The 19,622-nt window shown below is 36.6% G+C and overlaps 2 protein-coding genes across 5 annotated transcripts; one reads left to right on the forward strand and one right to left on the reverse strand.

Annotated features, from left to right (window-relative positions):
- The first annotated feature begins 1,483 nt into the window (after positions 1-1,483).
- LOC145123299 (cysteine proteinase inhibitor 6-like) lies at positions 1,484-3,571 on the forward strand. Its single transcript, XM_079058516.1, has 4 exons — positions 1,484-1,765; positions 2,550-2,766; positions 2,889-3,016; positions 3,252-3,571. Exons 1-4 carry the CDS (start codon positions 1,541-1,543, stop codon positions 3,387-3,389), a joined length of 708 nt encoding a protein of 235 aa, XP_078914642.1. The 5' UTR covers positions 1,484-1,540; the 3' UTR covers positions 3,390-3,571.
- Positions 3,572-3,680: 109 nt separating this feature from the next.
- Positions 3,681-7,380, reverse strand: LOC145123297 (putative UDP-arabinose 4-epimerase 2). Of its 4 annotated transcripts, XM_079058515.1 has the most exons (10): positions 7,170-7,380; positions 6,361-6,436; positions 5,933-6,057; positions 5,466-5,579; positions 5,144-5,251; positions 4,936-5,027; positions 4,698-4,839; positions 4,529-4,623; positions 3,923-4,427; positions 3,681-3,821 (listed from the first exon to the last, which is right to left on the reverse strand). In XM_079058515.1, exons 2-9 carry the CDS (start codon positions 6,413-6,415, stop codon positions 3,926-3,928), a joined length of 1,233 nt encoding a protein of 410 aa, XP_078914641.1. In that variant the 5' UTR covers positions 6,416-6,436; positions 7,170-7,380; the 3' UTR covers positions 3,681-3,821; positions 3,923-3,925. The 4 variants fall into 4 exon arrangements, with proteins under 4 accessions (XP_078914641.1, XP_078914638.1, XP_078914640.1 ...); XM_079058512.1 differs by having other exon boundaries at positions 3,681-4,427; XM_079058514.1 differs by lacking the exon at positions 7,170-7,380 and adding an exon at positions 6,810-6,946 and having other exon boundaries at positions 3,681-4,427.
- Between the last annotated feature and the right edge of the window lie 12,242 nt (positions 7,381-19,622).

Here is a 19,622-nt window from a genome sequence, read left to right on the forward strand (position 1 = left end):
TTGAATGATTACCAAATGTTTATTATGGTTCTAAAGTAAGCATTCTAAGTTGCCAAAGTCGTTCCATTCAAGTTACCATCAGGAGCACCAAGGTGTAGGACCATGATAAGTTAAAAATGTAACATTGATATGATGACTTTTAATTCATTCTTGATAAACGACAATTTTTTTTAGATTCCTTTTGCTTCGACTATTACGGTCTTGTATCAATAAAATAAAAGAAACACCAAGTTAAATAAAATGGACCGTCATGAAATTTGAAATGCAAAGATTATGTCCTAAACAGTAAGAACATGCATGAAATGTTATCATACACCACTAGTGTGAATACACGTTTTTACCGATATAATGCTATAAAACACCTAAATCTATTTTAAGAACTCATTACAATTTCTTAAGCAAGATATGGAAGTCCGTAATAATAAGAACATGTCTAAAAGCCAAAACCTAAAGAACACGTAGAGAATCTGATTTTTCAGGACACATACATTATGCTTCAAAATAACTTTTAGGTTAACCCTATGAAATATAACACACAAAGAAACATATGTAACGTTTTCTTGAAAATAAACACTAAAAGCGTAGCATTTTTGGACTTCCAAAATGCTAAATAACTACATGATCTAACACAAAAAATCAAAGAAACTTACCAAAATCAAAGTAGATTCAAATACAAAGAGATATAAATATGTCATTTGATCGAAAAATCAGTAATTTTAATTATTTCAGATGTAGAACGAGAGAGAAGTTTCAAAATTGTTTGATGCAAATTAAATTTTACAAATTATATATGTGATCCCATTTCAAATTATGGTGGTCATTTCGATAGCTTCCGAAAATATAGGTTATTGGCTTAAACACTCAATAACCATGAGTTCATTTTCATGAATATCCATATTTTTCTAATATGTATTAGAGGTGTCATCGCTTCGATATACATCCAATGTTTTTGGATATAACTTATGATCTAGTTGTCGAATATTTTCAACATAACAGATTGGTTTATAATATATCCAATCCAATTGACTATGATAAATCAATTCGATTTGATGTGATTAATTAGATATCAGATTTGATAGATTTTATCTGTTGAATATCTACTATCGATTATCCAATAGCATTCAATTACGACTAACAAAAGTTACCATAAACTGAGAATCAATTGAACTATTTACATTTTGACATATAAATATATGTATTAGTAAATTTATATATATTAATCGGAAAATTGGATAATAACTGGATTGTAATTTTTGAATAACATGAACAAGATTGATTTGCTTTTTATCCGATGTGGATTCCCATCGAAGAACTACCGATATTTATCGACCGGTTAAATTAAGTCGGACCTATGTAAAAGGATAATGGTTCCGTTAATTTATTCGTGTGGATCGTTACGAATACGTGTTTCCCTTGAGATTTACACCTATGCTTTACATGGCCACCACGTGTCGTCGACAAACCCTCCCTAGATACATGTCACCATCACTGCCCCGAATCATGAGGGAGCCAACAAAATCAAAAAAGATAAAAAGAACAAATGCAAATCCAACGCTATAACTATATTCTGCTATTACTGATAGCATCATCGTTGTTGAATCCATCATCAGCAAGCAAACAACCCAGTTTTTGTAGCAGCGAAGAAGTTTTTCTCGAGTCGAATCCAATGGCAACTCTTGGGGGTATAAAGGATTCACCTGCTTCCAACAGCGCCGAGGTCGATGGTCTCGCTCGTTTTGCCGTCGATGAGCATAACAAAAAAGAGGTTTGTGTTTTGTTTGATCTCTATCTGTTAATAGTTAATCTTAGTTTTACACCATGGCTCTGTGTTCTATTTTATTAAATCACTTCTTACGACTAATAAACTAGGGTTTTGAGGAAGGCTGTACGATCATTGGAATATTTGCTTATCATTTTTTGAGTTTGTGTTCGTTTTTAGGGCAAAATTGGAGTTGGATCGATAAACATCCATTGCAAAGACCCTAGGCTACTGCTGAATAGTCGACATCTTGAAATTGAAATCAAACATGAAACCGAGACCAATTTTATAGAAAAGCCCCTGCCTTCAACCAGATTTAACAGAGGCAAGAAGGTTGTAAGATAGTTTTAGCAAAATAGGAAAAAGGCTGTAAACAATTGAATTATTTAGGCAAAAATGATGATTTAGGAATAACTAGGGATTTGAGGAAGGTTACATGACATGATCATGCAAATAAATTTTGATTAGGATTTGAGTTGGTTTATATTTTGAGGAAGATTGTAAGATATTCAGAATCAGAACATAATACAATTGCAAAACTAGGGCTTTGAGGAAGGTGAGGTGAAATTTCTCAAAATCTAAGCAAAATCAATGAGTACTTTTTGATTAATTTGTATTTGTTATGGATTCAAAAGGAATGCAAAGAGATATCTTGATCTTAGCCTATTATAGCAATGGACATTGTTTTGTATTTAAATGACATTGCTATAGAAACGAAAGTAGGATGCTATAATAAAAAAACAGTAAAAGTACATTGCTATTTCTTGCATTTAACCCTTTCTTTTTTCAGAATAAAATGTTGGAGTTGGCAAGGGTGGTAAAGGTGCAAGAGCAAGTGGTTTCTGGGACTTTGCATCATCTTACTTTGGAGGTTGTTGATGTGGGTGAGAAGAAATTATATCTTGCCAAAATCTGGGTGAAGCCATGGTTGAACTTTAAGGAACTTCAAGAATTCACACATATTGGTGATGCCACCACCACTTCACCTAATCTTGATGTCCAAAAAGGTAACATATTTGTGTGTGTGCAAGAAATAGCAACATACTTCAATTGATTTGTTTCTTATAGCATCCAATTTTCAAGATTTTTCTAATCGTTATCGATTTATTAACCAAAATCTTGAAAGCAGATGATGAGTCGATGACTATTCATGGAGATTTCCAGGATGCTGCAAATCATGCCCTCAAGACACTGCAACAAAGGTCTAACTCGTTATTTCCATACGAACTTCAAGAAGTCGTTCATGTAAAAGCAGAGGTAATTTATTTAACCTTTTCTTTTTATGTCATCAGATTCTGATCATGACATGACAGAATAGGTTGTACTGTATTTGACTTGACTTGACTGAACTGGGATTCCAGACTGATTATGTCTATGTTCCACCTCAAAAGGTGGGATGGGAACTCGACTCAATCTTGTTTGTGCAAAAGACGTAAATGCCCTTGTCATTGAAAATAGATCTAACATGTTTAAAATTAACACAATGTGGCAGACTGTGGATGGAACTGCGAAATATGATCTGGTGTTGAAGGTGAAAAGGAGCGATAAGGAAGAGAAGTTTAAGGCGAATGTTCACAAGGACAAGGATGGGAATTATCATGTGAACAACATGGTGCAAGATCACTCCTAATCTAAACATGGTTTATAATGTTGACAAAAGAGTGTTTTTTGTGTGTGATAAATAATGGTTTGTAACTGAATCATACTTTCAGGATCACTACTACTTTGTATGTTTTATGGTTTGCAACTTGAATTGTTTGGATTTTGTAAAATTCTCTTTTGTTTAATTATAGTTTGTGTGTTTTGTTTAAATTTTGACTATGTTTTGATATATACCTTTTTTCGGAAACTGTATTGGATTTTAATTGAAGGATCAAGTTAAAGTTTAAAGGGCTAGAGTAACATTAACCCTTACTACTAATAAAACCATAAAGCTGAATTTTCTTATATAGCAAAATAACAATGAAATTACAAGCAACATGTGTTATTGAATATGGACATCTCTCACCTAACCACTCTCAAATCCATATGACTTATGGGTTGCTCTCCTACAACTTCAACCCTATTCAACAAAATATTCCCCAATATGAAAATCAACAAGCCAAACGTGTGTTAACTCATATTTTTCTATAAGAAATAAAGAAATTAAAACTTTAGTAACACCTTTTAATGATTCCCATATCCATTGTGATGCAACTTTTGCCATCTCCACGCGACCTGTAAACTTTTTTCAAGATCCGTATACTTTGCAGTCCAATTAAGTTCCCGAAGTATCTTTGAAGGGTCACTAAACACTTCCGCATAGTCACCAGGGCGACGTGGCAAATAGTCAACTTTGACCGATACACCAGTTGCCCTTTTACAAGCTTCAACAAACTCCTTCACCGATCTACCATGACCCGTTCCAACATTGTAGATTCCAACTTCCCCTGGTTGTGCTTTCGCGAGTGCTTTTACATGAGCATCAACTAAATCGGTCACATCAATGTAGTCACGTATACATGTCCCATCTGTTGTTTTGTAATCGGTTCCTCGAACCTTGAGGCCATCGGTAATTCCACGTGCTGCATCAAAGCACGCAGCCGATATTCTTCCATGTTCACGTAACTCTGGTCTTGGCGCTTCTCCTAACCTCCCCTCTGGATCAGATCCAATCACATTGAAGTATCTAGAAATTATCGAACAACAGTTATTTGACAAATTTTTAAAAGGATTTTAGGGATTCTATATGGATAAATGATATTTTATAAAATTATTTGAGAAACTAACCTTAGAATCATGACTGCCATGTCTGAGTTTTTATGGAAATCAAGGATAATATCTTCCGCCATTTTCTTGGCTGTTCCATAAGGGTTAATCGGGTGCTGAAACATGCAACAGAAAAACAAGATGTTAACATACGCCTCAATTTTGTAAGGGTAAAATGGTCATTTGGTACCTGAGGGGTTTCTTCTGTAATGGGCATCTTATCAGGTTCCCCATATGTTGCACATGTACTAGAGTATATCAAAGTATTCACATTATGTGCTGCCATAGCCTCCAATACCAAAAGGGTATTTGATGTAATGTTGTGATAATACCTGACAAAAATGCAGATTTTAAAAAAAATAAACAAGGGCAAATTTGTAAAAAGTTAGAACTTAATAGGGAAAGCCTCTTTTTCCTAATATACTTACTTTAAGGGATCAAGGGTACTCTCTCCAACATATGCAACGGCTGCAAAGTGCATAACTGCATCAAATGCATTTTCTGAGAAGATTTTGTTTACCTAAAATGTTTTATCAAGGAAACAAGATATTATAGTATTCATGTATGGTTGTTTGTAAAAAAAAAATGTTACTTTGTATTTTATCGAGCTTTTTTATCCTATGTTTGAAAGGATACAGCTTTTGGATCCCCCAAGTCAGCATAAATGAATTGAAGTCTTCCAGGTTCCGGAAACAGGTTTTGTAGAACTTTGATTGCTCCTAGGTTTCCACGCGAAAGATTGTCCTAAAAACAGAAACACCCATAAGGGCAGATTTTTAAAAATTAAATAAAGGAAAGTTTTGTAAAAAGTTAGGACTTAATGGGGACCCTGACTTTCTCTATTAAGTCATTCTTTCTGTAGTAAGTCAAAAGGAAACACTCATACATAGCTTACCAGATTAAGTCATGTCCACATTAAAGATGTTTATAGTTAAATAAAGAATTAGCCAGAAATTACCACTATAGTGACACGATGAGAATCTTTTAGAAGGCGTAGTGCAGCATGTGAACCAATATAACCAGCACCTCCTGTTACTAACACGTGAGTAATCCCTGCTTCATGACTAGAGAACTTCAACACAAGAAACATAAATAAAAAAAAAGTTAGATAATCAGACTATGGTGGACTTATGTAATAGCAATGTACTTTCATTTTTTTGTTTATTATATTTATAGCATCTTGCTTTCATTTCTTTCTATTGCAACATTGTACTTTCAATTTTTTATCCAGACATTGTACTTTGAAAAATCTACCAAATTATAAAGTTATAATTTGCTATGATTATGCAGATTTTTCAAAGTACAGTGCTATGATAGGAAGAAATGAAAGTAGGATACTACCAATTGGAAGTAGAAGCAACAAATGTGTGGATCAAAAACAAAAAGATAACTGAACAAAAAGTTATTTTTTTTTTTTTTACTTACTGGGCTAGGGCTGCTGAGAGATGGGGAAAACTTGATTATTGTGATGCATAAAGCTACAAGACTTGTAGCAAATATAATCTTTCTTACAAGACCACTTTTCTTCACTGGATCCACAAAATCCATGCCTACAAAAACAGCAAAAAGGAAATAACTTCAACCTTTTAAAGTTTCATGGTATAAACTTATAAAGTAATCAAGACAAAAGAATATTCATCAGGCCGGCTGGCCTGCCTGTCTGGACTTTATGCACTTAAACTTTTATTAATATCAACTTGATATTATCAAGTCAACTGTTTGCAATTAGGGAGAAAAAGTCAAGGAAGAACATTCATACCCAATAATGCAAAGATTAAAGATATAATAAATGGATTATAAAACATTAAATCTAATGAGATAACTAGTGACTGAGATTGTGATTGTAAAGTTACCTCCTAAAGAACTGGGTCTGTTAGACCGAGTTCTTGACTTGGTGAAGTTGAACATTTGCAAATGAATTCTTCCTCTCTGAAAAAAATTGTTATCAATTGTGAGATATAGAAGAAATTCAAAATCTAACTCTAAAGGGGGGATGCAATATTGCAATTCACATTAGATCTTCATGAGATCATTACACTTGAATTGATTTCAAATATCGGTTGTTACCTATATGAAGACGATGACAAAAAACTGAAATTCAAACATGCAAGTTTTGTATAACGATTGGGCAAATGGGTACCTTTAAAAAGGTAAAAAATCTAAAGAACTGAGTGCAATAAGTCTAGGAAAGAAAAAGAAAATGGAAGATTATAAAGAGAGCAAAAGGGACACTGAAACTCGCACATGACGTGATTTGATTGAGTGAAGATTCAGAAAAGGTAAAGCTGATTGAAGTAAATACCACTTCAGAGGGGGAAGAAAAATTGACAAAGGCTCAATCATCAATCGACAATCGCATTCAAGAGCATGATCGTATATGATCTAAACCATATTTACTTTAGTTTCAAATCCAAAGACAAATATCAAAATGCAAACATGCAAGAGAAACTGGGTCGAGTGAAAACTTTTTGGTTAATGATCGAGTGAATGGGGTAGCTTAAAAAGGTAGCAAAAAGTGGAGATCCATACTACTTTAAAAATTGCAATTGACCTCTCAACACATGTGATCATTTGATTGAGTGGGTTGCAGAAAAGGGTAAAGCTAATAAATGTAAACACTACAACACGATGAGAGATTGAAATGTAGAGATACATTACATACCAAGAATTGTGGAAGAAGAAGAATAGCTGTGTTCTTGAAGGAGACCAAGTCTTACAGTTTCCTTCTCGTTCCTCTGGTGTGTGTCGATTTTCTGCGTACATTAATGGCGGAATAAATGAATCTGAATTTGTACTTCCATGTTAGTAGATACGTTAGTCGTAGGGTGAGGTGGGTGAGGTGAGGTGAGAGTGGGGCAGGGTGGATTGGAAAAGCTGCTGCCTGCTGTTTATATGTTCTTTTCACATGTCGTTATTCGGATCGGATCGAGCAGAGATACATTTATATTAAATTAAATTTATTTAAATTAAACAAAACTATTTATTTGATAGGATAACAACAATATATAATATACATAGTTAGGTTTTTGTAGTATATAGTTGAAATTCTTGAATTTTTTTTTATCAAATAAGTGTTAAAAAAAATATTTATCAAATATATTTACCAAAACTCAAAATATTTACTATTGTTAGATTTAGCTAAGACTTATTTATCAAATAGGTGTATTTTCAAATGTTCTTTTCACTTATTTATTTATTTATTTATATTATAAGGATACGAAATTATATTTTTAGGGTTTAAAAGGTCACTTTGAGAAAATGGAAAGGGTCACCAGGTGAACCCCTTCTTAATCAACATGTTTAATATGTCACATCAATTAATAATATATCACCTCAATTGTCATGTAATGTTACAATAATTGACTTAATGTAATGCTTTTTAGAAGTTGAATAAGAACAAGAAAATATCTCGATATCGCTTTCACGTTTTGCCTTTTCTTGTTTCTCTTGAAAATCGATCAACTAGATTCTTGCTATGGCCGTTTACATGAAAAACGATCTTCACTTCCAATAAGCTTTTACGAGGTACCCTGTTATAATAGCTACTAACATAGACTATATGATTTTCATTGAAATAGGGTATGTTTGTGGTTGTATCCTTCCTGTTTACATTGATCATGTTGATGTGAATCTTCAGGATTGGCTTAATGATGAGAAAGCTGAAGCAGTCTTGAAGACAAGCATTCATCTGCCTAACAAATCCGAAAGCAGCAATCCGAGCAGCAACTAACAAAACCTTCAATAACTAACGCTCAACTTGAGAATTCCCAATTCTCCCCCACTTAGGGTTCTAACTATCACCCACTGGGTTGAAACCAACTCACAACTTAAACCGGCTCAACCGGGTACAATGATTCCTGACCATGGAATGAATAACGTACGCAAAATGATCTTCCCGATACAGATTAATCAAATCCCAACAGAAACCTGAATTTTCAGCTGAAGACCTCTGAAATCCCCACTTATAACCGCTTACAAACATAGACAACTACCAACCTACGACCCAAGCATACCTTCCTTGCTTGGAATCCCACCGACAACTCGGTACCTGGCCTTCCTATTTCCTGAGAATATGGGCCCGCTTGCATCACAAGATACTCATGCCACGTCAATCCACATGCGCTCCCCAACGCTGAATTATTGTCGCCAACTACTGCGATCATCTGACCCCGAGCTGGAGATACAACCTGACCCTGGGGTCACAAGCCCATTCGCTCCTTCGAACTCGGAAAACTGAGAGGGCACAACCCTTGCCCTAAAAAACGACATTCCAATCCATCAATCAACCATTCTACTTCCAGCTGCAAAACTCAAGCTGATCATAATCATCACTCCATTCCCGAGTCCCGCAAATCGCATCCCGGCCTCGAGCAAAACCCCTGAATCCTCAAATCCAGAAACTCCTGTGCCAGGCTCTCCCGCTTAACCCGCGTAATGTAACGAGTACGAAACATCTCCCTGATCCCAAGTAACTGCAGCCCTCTGCTCATCAGAATATGTCCCAATAACAAGTCTTGATACTGGAAAGCTCGACCAGCTCCTCCCCCTGCCACCGTTATAGCTGCTGCGGCAGCCGTCTCAGCAATGGCTGCATAACGCTCATCAAAGTACTCAACCATGGCGGTCTTAATAGACCCAAACATCTTTGGAATCTGACCACGTACAATCTCCCTGACACGATCCTCTGACAATACTGGCCTATCATGGCTGCCAGCTCCCGATCCTGACCCGGATCCGGTCTCAAGACGTCTCGTGACCACCATACCGAAAATACATACCAGGAAGATATCAAAGATTCCGTGCAACAACGGAAAACCAACTACCAACAAAACCCTAGGGGTCGTGACTTCCTTGCAACGCGTATGGGTCCTGTGCTTTCAGTAGTACGGGCCCATACTACCTTCCACACCTACCCATATTTGTCTCAAGTATCATCACAACGCCCTAACAATATACAATAACATGGCGAACGCTCAATCCTCACTCCTAGACATATGCTAAATATCTCATACTCGCCTACCGAACTCGCACAACCCACCCATGAAACTTCCACCAACCCTGCAGCACTCGTGTATGCTAGCCATACATAACGCTGGACCCTATAGACTTTCAAATACCTTATCCTACCCTAAGCCCTTCATTAAACAAGAACAGGAAATAAGGCTAAACCAAACATTCTCAGGCTATAAGATCTTAATTATGTACGGCTGTGATGCATACACTAAACAACTACAGTAATGATGTAAATTTCATATAAGGAAAACCCTAGGCTATCAGGTATCATACAATCAACCAATTCTATCATGCAATTCCTGAAGATCCCTAGCCTAGTACTAGCGTGTTGTTCTATCATTCTATCATGCAATTCCTGAAGATCCCTAGCCTAGTACTAGCGTGTTGTTCTATCATATCATAATATCAAACATCTGTATGGTATTTTGGGGTCTACTTACTGGCTCCGGCTGATCGTACACTCTGCATCCTCCTTTAGTATTTTGAAAACCATTTAAAAATCATTTTGAAAATCTTTTCCTTGATTTGAGACTGGATTCACACGAGTGTTCCTCCAATTCACTCAAACCAAGGCTCTGATACCAACTTGTAACATCCATAAAAATCATGCCAAATTTGAACTTTTTTTAAAAACATTTAAAACCATTAAGTTATTACAATTTATTTTCAAAATAGTTTAAACATCAGAGTATCCTAGAAATCAAAATCATAGAACATGAGGAGCTGTACGATCACGCCTTTGCCTTCCCGCGATCATCAGAAGTACCTGAAACATAATCAACAACTGTAAGCCTGAAGCTTAGTGAGTTCCCCCAATATACCCATACACACAACAATATATACATAAACACAAACAGCATACAATGGGTCCAGTCAACCATCGGGTTGGAATACCCCAAGCCCTCAACCATCGGGTTGGAATGCCAACATACTATGGGTCCAGTCATCCTCGGAATGGAATATCCCAGGCACACAACCATCGGGTTGGAATGCCCACATACTACGATTCCAATTATCCTCGGGATGGAATACTCACGGCCCACAACCATCGGGTTGGAATACCCAGGTCTGTTGGCTTTCGCACAAAGCAAATAAGCCTCAACCACCAATCAAACATGTGCACATATATCAGATAATCACATAACAGTCTATAGTCAGGCAAACCGATCTAGTAGATCATAACAGCATACTAACATCCTATCTACCAGGATACCGATCTAACAGATCATACTAACATAACATCATCCTATCTACCAGGATACTGATCTAACAGATCATACTAGCATAACATATCAGGATAATCAATCCAAAAGGGTCGGCCTTGGTGCCTTAGACCCTTGAGTATAGTGAGGAAAACTCACCTCACTAGTAGTGCTGAACCGGACTAAAAGTCTCTGATCGCTGTCTCACTAAAAATCCCGAACTATCCCAAATAACAATTACTAAGTCAATACATGGGATATCAATCTTGACTAAGGGTTCACATAGTCCATTTTGCCCTTTCTCTAATTTGGGCTAAGGCCCAATTATCAATCCATTGTCTAGAAGTCCATATACTTACGACCCATTATTGGCCCAATTTTCCAATTGGGCCCCAACTCCCTAATCGGGCCTCATTTTAAGATCTATACCACTAATGGCCCAAAAACACATTCATTTAGAAAGCCCAGCAAGACCCATGACCAACTGGCCTAAAGGGCGTCCAATACCGAAGCCCAAATCGTCAAAAGCCCAACAGAGGGCGTACGTGGGGCGTACTCCTCTGGTACGCTGGGCGTACTTCCGTTTTGCGTTGACCACCATCGGGGTCGTTGACTCCGTAAGCTAGGCGTACAGAAATTACGCGCGGCGTACGCAAGGTTTTGCCAAAACCCTAATAAATGCTTAATGGCTTAAGCACTTAAGCCCAAACTTCAGATCCATCGACCAAATGTGCCTTAGAACCATAAAGTCTTGAACTTTAAGACTTTGGACATCCAGAAAGTTCCTAATACATGGTCTTAACCCATTAAGACCTTTCTACTACATGCATGGGACACTTTCAGCCATTAGGACATCATTTTTATCACTTAGGACCCTTTCTAGGGTCTGAAAGGACAACTTATCTCGTTAAAATCATAACATGCACCAACTTGGGACTTTTGGGACAAGAAATGGCTCTATAAAGCTAGCATGGCAAGATCTACATCATACAAGCATAAAGTTTGGAGCTTTTTACCTCTTGGAGCTTCTAAAGTACAAGGAAACCTCAGATCTACAAGCTTGTCTTCCTTCTCCAACTTCTTGATGCAAGGCCTTCTTCTCCAACTACTCAAAACATACACTTTTAGCTCACACACTCAAGAAAAGGGTTAGGGTTTCATGAAAGGGGTGTTGGAGGGGTGGAGGCTGAGAATGGAGTGGGTTTGGGGGAGTTAAGGAGCTTAAATAGGGCTCACACCATGAAAATAGGGCTTGGGTACTGATTGCGTACGCCCAACGTACTCAGGATTCCATTAGTACGCCCAGCGTACACCTTTTTGTACGCCCAACGTACTCAGCTTGGCCCAAAACCACTCAAACTTCAAACGGTCATAACTTCTTCGTTCTAACTCCGTTTCCGACGTTATTTATATCCACTGAAAGGTCTTGAAGAGCTCTACCTTTATATCAACTTATCCATGCCTCAAAACTTTCCGAACAAAAATCTAATTCCATAAAAGGCCCGAAATGCCACTTTACCGATATACCCTTGGTCTCCAAAAACACCAACCGAACTCTTCGATCATCTAAGCCATATTAACCACACTTAAATAAATCTAAAAATTTCTTCCCTAAGGTCTGAAGCCTCTTGGTAACATATATTCAAGTCACGGTCCCGGATATGAATCGCTTAAAACAGGATGTTACATAGGGGTTAAAAAAGGTAATTTTTGGATAAGTTTTGCAAAAGATTCTCAAAGCTGAGGGGTGTTTGGTAACTATTGGACTTAAATTGAAAAGGTTTTGGAATGTTGAGGGCTGAATGGTAATATATGGAGTGGAATTGAAAATAATAATAGGAGGAGGGACTAGAAGTGTAAATCCATGGAAAGTTGTAAATGATCGGGACTTATAACCCGTCATCGCCATGCCAACCCTAACCCTAATCAATGGAACAGCCGCCACCCTCCTTCCCCAACCTCCAGCCGCCACCCCTTTCTTCATTGTTCCGATCAGGCAAGATCGACGAGCATACCGTTTCTAGACCGCAAGGTGAGTTTTCTCACTATACTTTGTACTTTAGTATGTATCCTTGTGTGTAGGATGTTGGTATCTTGTAGTGACGTGTTAGATTGGTAGATCTGTATACACGTGTTTGTTGGTTCTAATTTATTTGTTGCATATGTCGACATATTGTGGTTGGGTTGAGGCGGTTCTGCTTCGTGTTGTAGGCCAAGATACATGGGAGGTCCAGTCAGACTGTAGGCCCAAGGGAGTGGTCCAACTATATTGTAGGCCTTGCGAGGTGGTCCAGTTAGACTATAGGCTTGGGAGAGCGGTCCATGCATCCTGTAGGCCTTGCGAGGCGGTCCAGGAAGACTAAAGGCTCATGTGTGCATGCATTGTATGTGTATTGTTGTGTGGAGTATTTTGGGGTAACTTACTAAGATTTGGCTTACATTTGTGGATTTAAATGTTTCAGGTACTTTAGAGGATCGGGGAAAGGCGAAGGCGTGATCATACACATCATCCTATTGATTTATGCTTGAGGGATGATATTGATACTCTGATTTTCATAGTTTTGTTTTGAAACAATGTTTTGAATACTTTATGGATTCAATGGAAATATCTTTTAAAAGTGACAAATTTTACTATGGTTTTTGGGACGTTACAAATGATGAAGGAAAAGTGGATCAAAACCAATGGAACAAGGAATGAAAGAAGTCAAAGGGAAAGAAGGTAAAGGTAAAAGGAAAAATATGAACGAACTATGAAGATGGAACTAGATAAGAGGGCTGAAGGTAAGGACGGGGAAGAAAATAGTGGTGCAAACCCAATGGAAATTGACTAGGATATGTCTTTGATTTTATGTTATGAAGTACTTGTTATGTTTGGATTTATGTTTGGATGTATGCTGTTATGAATTTGTGTTTCAATGTATAATGTTATGAACTAGGTTTGTTTGTTTGACAAACATTTGTACTTTTAACGGGATGTAGTATAATGTCCGCACTTTTTGTTAGACAAATCGCAAATAGACCCTCATTTACATTATCATATTAATGTGAATTGTATTATAAATAAATTAATAAATGAGGAATTTTCTTACATGTTATGTGTTTACAAAGTGTTCTTTGTATATAATACTATATTTTTGTTATATGGAAAAATATTATAACAACATAATGTTTGTATAAAAATACAGTTAAAAACATAATGAAAAATATAAAAAAACAATTAAAAATAAAAGCATATTAAGGATAAATGATATGAACGAAAGTCGTAGTATTCGTTAATACGAGTTTTTCGATATAAAGAACACCAAAATCTGACTTCGTATGAGGAAGTTATGATTTTTCAAAGTTTCGGTGCGGCGCAACACAACAATCTCCTACACAGAAATTTAAATGAAAATTGGTTGGTTGTTATCCAAATCAATCTAAACAAAATTTGAAGTTCTTGTAAATACGAAACCTTTTATATAAAGAACGCCGAAAACAAAGTTCATATGAAGAAGTTATGAATTTTATACGGTCTTTTGCAATGTAATCTTTCATAGACAGTGAATTTAAAATTAAATAAGAATTAGCCGACAGGGTCTAAATGAAGTTGTAGTACTCGAAAATACGTACGTGTGGATATAAATAACATCGAAAACAGAACTCGTATGCAAAAGTTATGAATATTAGAAGATTGAAAACTTTACCTAAGAATGCGATGACGTGTCTGATGGGTTTTGAGCATTACATCAATCCTATGGTGCACATGCAACCCTAATGCCTTGGATCTAGGTTTTTCTCAAGTTATCATGCAATATTAAAAATCCAAAGCATGAACCCTAACTAGCATACAATTTTCTAGGTCTATAACATAAAACAAAGATTAGATGAATACCTTTTATAGTAGCTAGTAATCCTTGGCCTTCAAGAGCTTAGTACCTCAAATGCGATACCTCTAATAAGTCACAAACACCAAAACGTTGGAAGAATATGAGACAGGTTGGAAGGTACTCAAAAATCGGCTAGGGTTCTCCTTGGGATCAAGTGGCCGAAATTTGGAGTCATAGGGGTTCCTTATATAGCTGAGCTGCTAGGGTTTCAGTCAAAACCCTAATCCAACTACTTAATCCTTATGAAGTTCAGTAGACCCTTCCAGAAGGCCCCATATGGACGAATTCTTCTATGGGCTTCCATAAAATTCGTCAATCCCTTCTATTGGGAGTCCACAACCCATCTTGCAATTAACAGTTAATTACAATATCAGTCTCCTTAATTTAATCAGTCTCTTTTGATCACAAAATTAATTCCAAATTAATTCTTAATCAATACTAATTAAAAGCATACACATAGCAAAATCCATACGATTATCAAAGCTCAAATATCAGTATAACATGGCTAACACATTGGGGAACTACTTACTTGGCTCGGCCGATCACGCGCGTTGCACTCTCCTCTTTTCCAGTCTCAAAAGTCTTTAACTTTTATTTTTGAAAACAATTTTACCATTCCTTAGTTTGAGTCCTGACACACCCGAGAGTGTGCCCGAATCCCTCAAACCAAGGCTTTGATACCAACTTGTAACGACCTAATTTTTCAAAAGAAAAATTTCATTTTTAATTGTCCAAAACACAATTCCATCATTCACAAAAAACAGCTACAATTGTTTTCAAAACTATATCAAATACAACTTTATTTCAAAATATCAGAGTGTCCAATAAAATGCCCGAGTGAGAGTGCACGCCGCGCCATCAAGCCTTGCCTTTGCCTTTGGGCTCAAATGTACTTGAAACAAATCCACAAACTGTAAGCTAATGATTAGTGAGTTCCCCAGAGTATACCCACACACAACCACATACAACATATCATACTAGCTATAACAACTACAAATATCACATAAGTCATGCATACAACATATAAGGAAGCCATGGAAACCCTCCAGGGTCTTACACCTAATGCCACGGGAACCCCCACGTGGTCTTATCTGCCATGGGAACCCCCACATGGTCTTCCTGCCTTGGGAACCCCCACAAGGTCTTCCTGCCTTAGGAACCCCCACAAGGTCTTCACTACCAAACAAGACATAATGCAAACTGTACAAGCAGATATACTAGGATGCCATGGAAACCCTCCAAGGTCTTATACCAAATGCCACGGGAACCCCTACGTGGTCTTCCATGTAAATGTCATACTATCATATCGCATAATCAATCAACAATCTGCATCACATAAAATGGGCCGGCCTTAGTGCCTTAGACCCATTGGTATGGTGAGAAGACTCACATTGTCTGCTGAATCTAAAAGCTGCTTTCTTAACAGTCCATAACCACCCGTGCTGGACAATAATAACATTACTCAAGGTCAGGACTGAACACAATCCAATTGAAGAGTCCAAACTCCAAATCATTTCTCAATGGCCCAAAAGTCTTCCTTTGCTATTGGGCCCAAAGTCCATGTCTAATTATCATAAATGGCCTCATGGCCCAATAAGGCCCGACCATAGAAACCATGGCCCAAAACAGATAAGTTGGCCTATCAATCCAAAACATGACCAGGCCCGATGACTAATCAAGGCCCAAAAGCTTGCAAGCCCACAATAAGTCCAAGTCCATTTGTTGTGCGTACGGCTAGTGTACCACCCTGGTACGCGCAGCGTACTGAGTCCCTGAGCCATACGCGTTGCGTACGCTAAGTTACGCTCAACGTACTAACAGATTAAGCACTTCTTCCATTAAGTGCTTAACACTCGATTTCCTTACGTCCAATAGTCAGATCTAAGCTCATTAAGACGTCCTAGGGCATAAAGTTGGCAACTTTATGCCTTTGCATGTCTCATATGTTCCCAACAACCCATTAAGACCTTTCCAAGGGTCTTAATCCATGCATGAGGTCAAAACACCCATCAAGTCTTCATTTTTATGCTATGAATAGACCAAAGGACCGCATATCTAACCTTTTCAGCCTCTGGAATTGCTCAACTCTCAAGAGGAGGTCCAAAACCAACTAAAGGGACAAAATAGAAAACCCTAGCTAGATCTAATGAATAAGATGGCAAGATCAAAGCTTTATACCTCCAGAAGCTCCTCAAGGTGAACTAGATGCAGATTCTTGAAGCCCCAAGCCACTCCAAGCTTGCTTTAACAACTCCTTCTTCTTGAATGTACACAAAAATGGCCACAAATTCACTCCTTAAGCTCAAAACACACTCTCAAATGATTCTAGGGTTTTTAGGGACGTTTGAAGGTGAGAAAGGCTAGTTAGGGTGGAGCTCAAATGAGATAAGGATGCTTATATAGGTCTCACGTCCGGAATATTAGGGTTTGCACACCTGTCACGTACGCCCCGCGTATTCTTGGTACGCCCAATGTACGTGCTGACCCTCCGCGTTCATTTATTCGTGGTACGCTAAGCGTACTTAAGGGACATAAAATGAAATATTAAAAACTTCAAGGGCTATAATGGCAATACCTGGATTGGAGTGTTACAGAATATGTGGTGGTCTTTTGTTGTGCATATGCAAACCAACGCACAATACCTTTAGGATATGTTTTGTATAATGTGGTTCTCAAATTTCTCCATAATCTACCTAATTCCTATTCGTTTCTTGTAAGAAGATACACCTCCTTAATTACTCGTCATTTTATGTATCAAACAATTTTCTCCTTGATGGGGTTATGGAAGACATTCTCCATATATACATTTGATAATGTGAGACTTGCATAAGTAGGACGTCATATGCAAGAGTTGTAGATCTAGATTCTTAATTAAGACAACTTATAGGAAACCTTCCTATATTGTAACTAGTATGTTGTCTTATTATCGTCTTTAGTTTAGAAACATTTAAGAATGTACAAAACATACTCTAAGGTATTAACTCTAAATGACAACAAAATAGTGATTACAAATAACAATCACAATCACAAGGACATACAATAAAACAAGGGATAATTTCGTATATATACCATTTTTAAACATTAAAATATCATATTTGTCCAACCTAATTTTTAAATATCATATTTATTCTTTATAAACTATTAAAATATCATATTTGCCCAATTATTTAATATTAATATTTTAAAATATTTTAAAACAATTTTAAATTCTTATTTTTATTAATAGACTATTATACCCTTTTATAATCATTTTCAAATCCTCTTATCTCTTGTATTCTGTTCCACCTTTGACCATCCTCTAGAACCAAATCCACTCCCACTGTCACCAACCTTCTCTGGTACAACCAACCACCACCTTCTTGTGACCACCAAAATCCAGATGAACACTATAATGCAATGCAATTTGATTCGACTCAATTTAACAACAAATTTTTTGTCACTTTTCAACACCAAATGATTAGGATGTCATAAACTACCCAACTTGTACCTAATCTTTAATGGCATCAAAGATTATACTCCAATGTATGAACGAATGACATATCTGTTTAAGAAAAAAATAACATAAAAAATTATGGATAAAATGCTCTGTCATTGATTACGACAAACATAAAGAAAATCTAGATCATGCTTCAAAGAAATAATAAAACTGCTTCCGATCGAATTCCTCCGCTCAATGAAGAAGCTTTGAAAACCCACACTTCCTTCGCTTAATGATATACGTATGATTTCCTTATGCATCTAACTTCTATCTCAATGAAACTTACTATCCAGAGATTAGGTATTTAAGTTATAATAATGGATAATATTGTTATCACGATGTTAATTTGGGATTTTTAGTTTCGATTCCATTATGGACCTTAGGTTATATTTTATTAATTTGAGAACAATATTACAAATTCATAGGGACTAACTGGTCGGAGATACAACGAAGCATCTGTGCCGGAAAACATGAAGATATGGCCATTCAATGTCGCATTTGGTCCTGCATAAAAGCCAACGATTCAATGTAAATTCCAAAGGAGAGAACAAACAATTTGCAGCGGAAGAGATCTCTTCCATGGTCCGCATCAATATGCTTGAAATCGATAACACTTTTGTTGGATTAACTGTTAAAAACGTAATCGTTGCAGTCCCTTTCAATGACTCTCAACTTGATGCCATCAAAGACGTCGGCATTGGTCTAAACCTGATGAGTATCATCAACGAGCCAATTATTGTCGTAATTGATTATGGCCCAGACAACAATCAAAATCCAAAAGCTTTGTTGAGAAGGTTAAGAACCGCATGCGAGAGAGATAAAAGAACATTTTCATCCACCACTAAAAGAACAATCAAAATAGATTCATTATACGAAGGTGTCAATTTCTGCACCACCATAACTCTCTGCCAAATTCGAAGAATTAACATGTTCAGAAATGCATGAATACTGTCGAAAAAATTGTTGTTTTGGTATTTAGTGGTGAAGAGGCGGAAGGAGGACGAGGGTGGAATGTCCTTCAAGAGGTAAACTAGATTAGGGTAGAGTTTTGTTTTTGTTTTTGTTTTTTTATGGTAGTTGGAAATAGATATCAAAAAATAAGAATTTGAAAATGATTATTAGAGGGTATAATAGTAAATTTATAAAAAGAATGATTTAATATAATTATAAAAAATTAAAATTATAGATTTTGGGTAAATATGATATTTTGGAAGCTTACGAAGGGTAATTACGATATTTAGAAATTACGTTGGATATATATCATATTTTAATGTTTAAGGAATGTATATACGAAATTCTCCCATAAGACAATAGTTTGGATTAAAGACCAAATTTACTAACAAACTAATTTTTGGACTAAAGATGTTTACAAAAAACAAATCACATGAAACAAACATGCAATTTACTCTAAAAAAATATAATCTTACAAACCAAAAACTCACTTTTATTTCTCTCATATGAACCGGTTCAAATTATTAATACGACCCAACCCGGCTGCTTTTACGGTTTTTATTGGACCGGACAAAGAGGCCTTTGAATCTTTGATGGCTGTG

This window comes from Lactuca virosa, chromosome 7, assembly GCF_052849685.1.
Source record: "Lactuca virosa cultivar CGN04683 chromosome 7, Lactuca_virosa_CGN04683_v6, whole genome shotgun sequence".
Lineage (NCBI taxonomy): Eukaryota > Viridiplantae > Streptophyta > Magnoliopsida > Asterales > Asteraceae > Lactuca > Lactuca virosa.

What these genes read in the sequence shown, in the direction of transcription:
- LOC145123297 (XM_079058515.1), bottom strand. Translation starts at nt 6,415, where the DNA reads ATGTTCAACTTCACCAAGTCAAGAACTCGGTCTAACAGACCCAGTTCT. An exon ending in ACTTGGGGGATCCAAAAGCT is followed by an intron (nt 5,028 to 5,143) that starts GTATCCTTTCAA and finishes AAAACATTTTAG; the next exon opens with GTAAACAAAATCTTCTCAGA. An exon ending in ATGGCAGTCATGATTCTAAG is followed by an intron (nt 4,428 to 4,528) that starts GTTAGTTTCTCA and finishes GATAATTTCTAG; the next exon opens with ATACTTCAATGTGATTGGAT.
- LOC145123299 (XM_079058516.1), top strand. Translation starts at nt 1,541, where the DNA reads ATGCAAATCCAACGCTATAACTATATTCTGCTATTACTGATAGCATCA. An exon ending in ATGAGCATAACAAAAAAGAG is followed by an intron (nt 1,766 to 2,549) that starts GTTTGTGTTTTG and finishes TTCTTTTTTCAG; the next exon opens with AATAAAATGTTGGAGTTGGC. An exon ending in TCGTTCATGTAAAAGCAGAG is followed by an intron (nt 3,017 to 3,251) that starts GTAATTTATTTA and finishes ACAATGTGGCAG; the next exon opens with ACTGTGGATGGAACTGCGAA.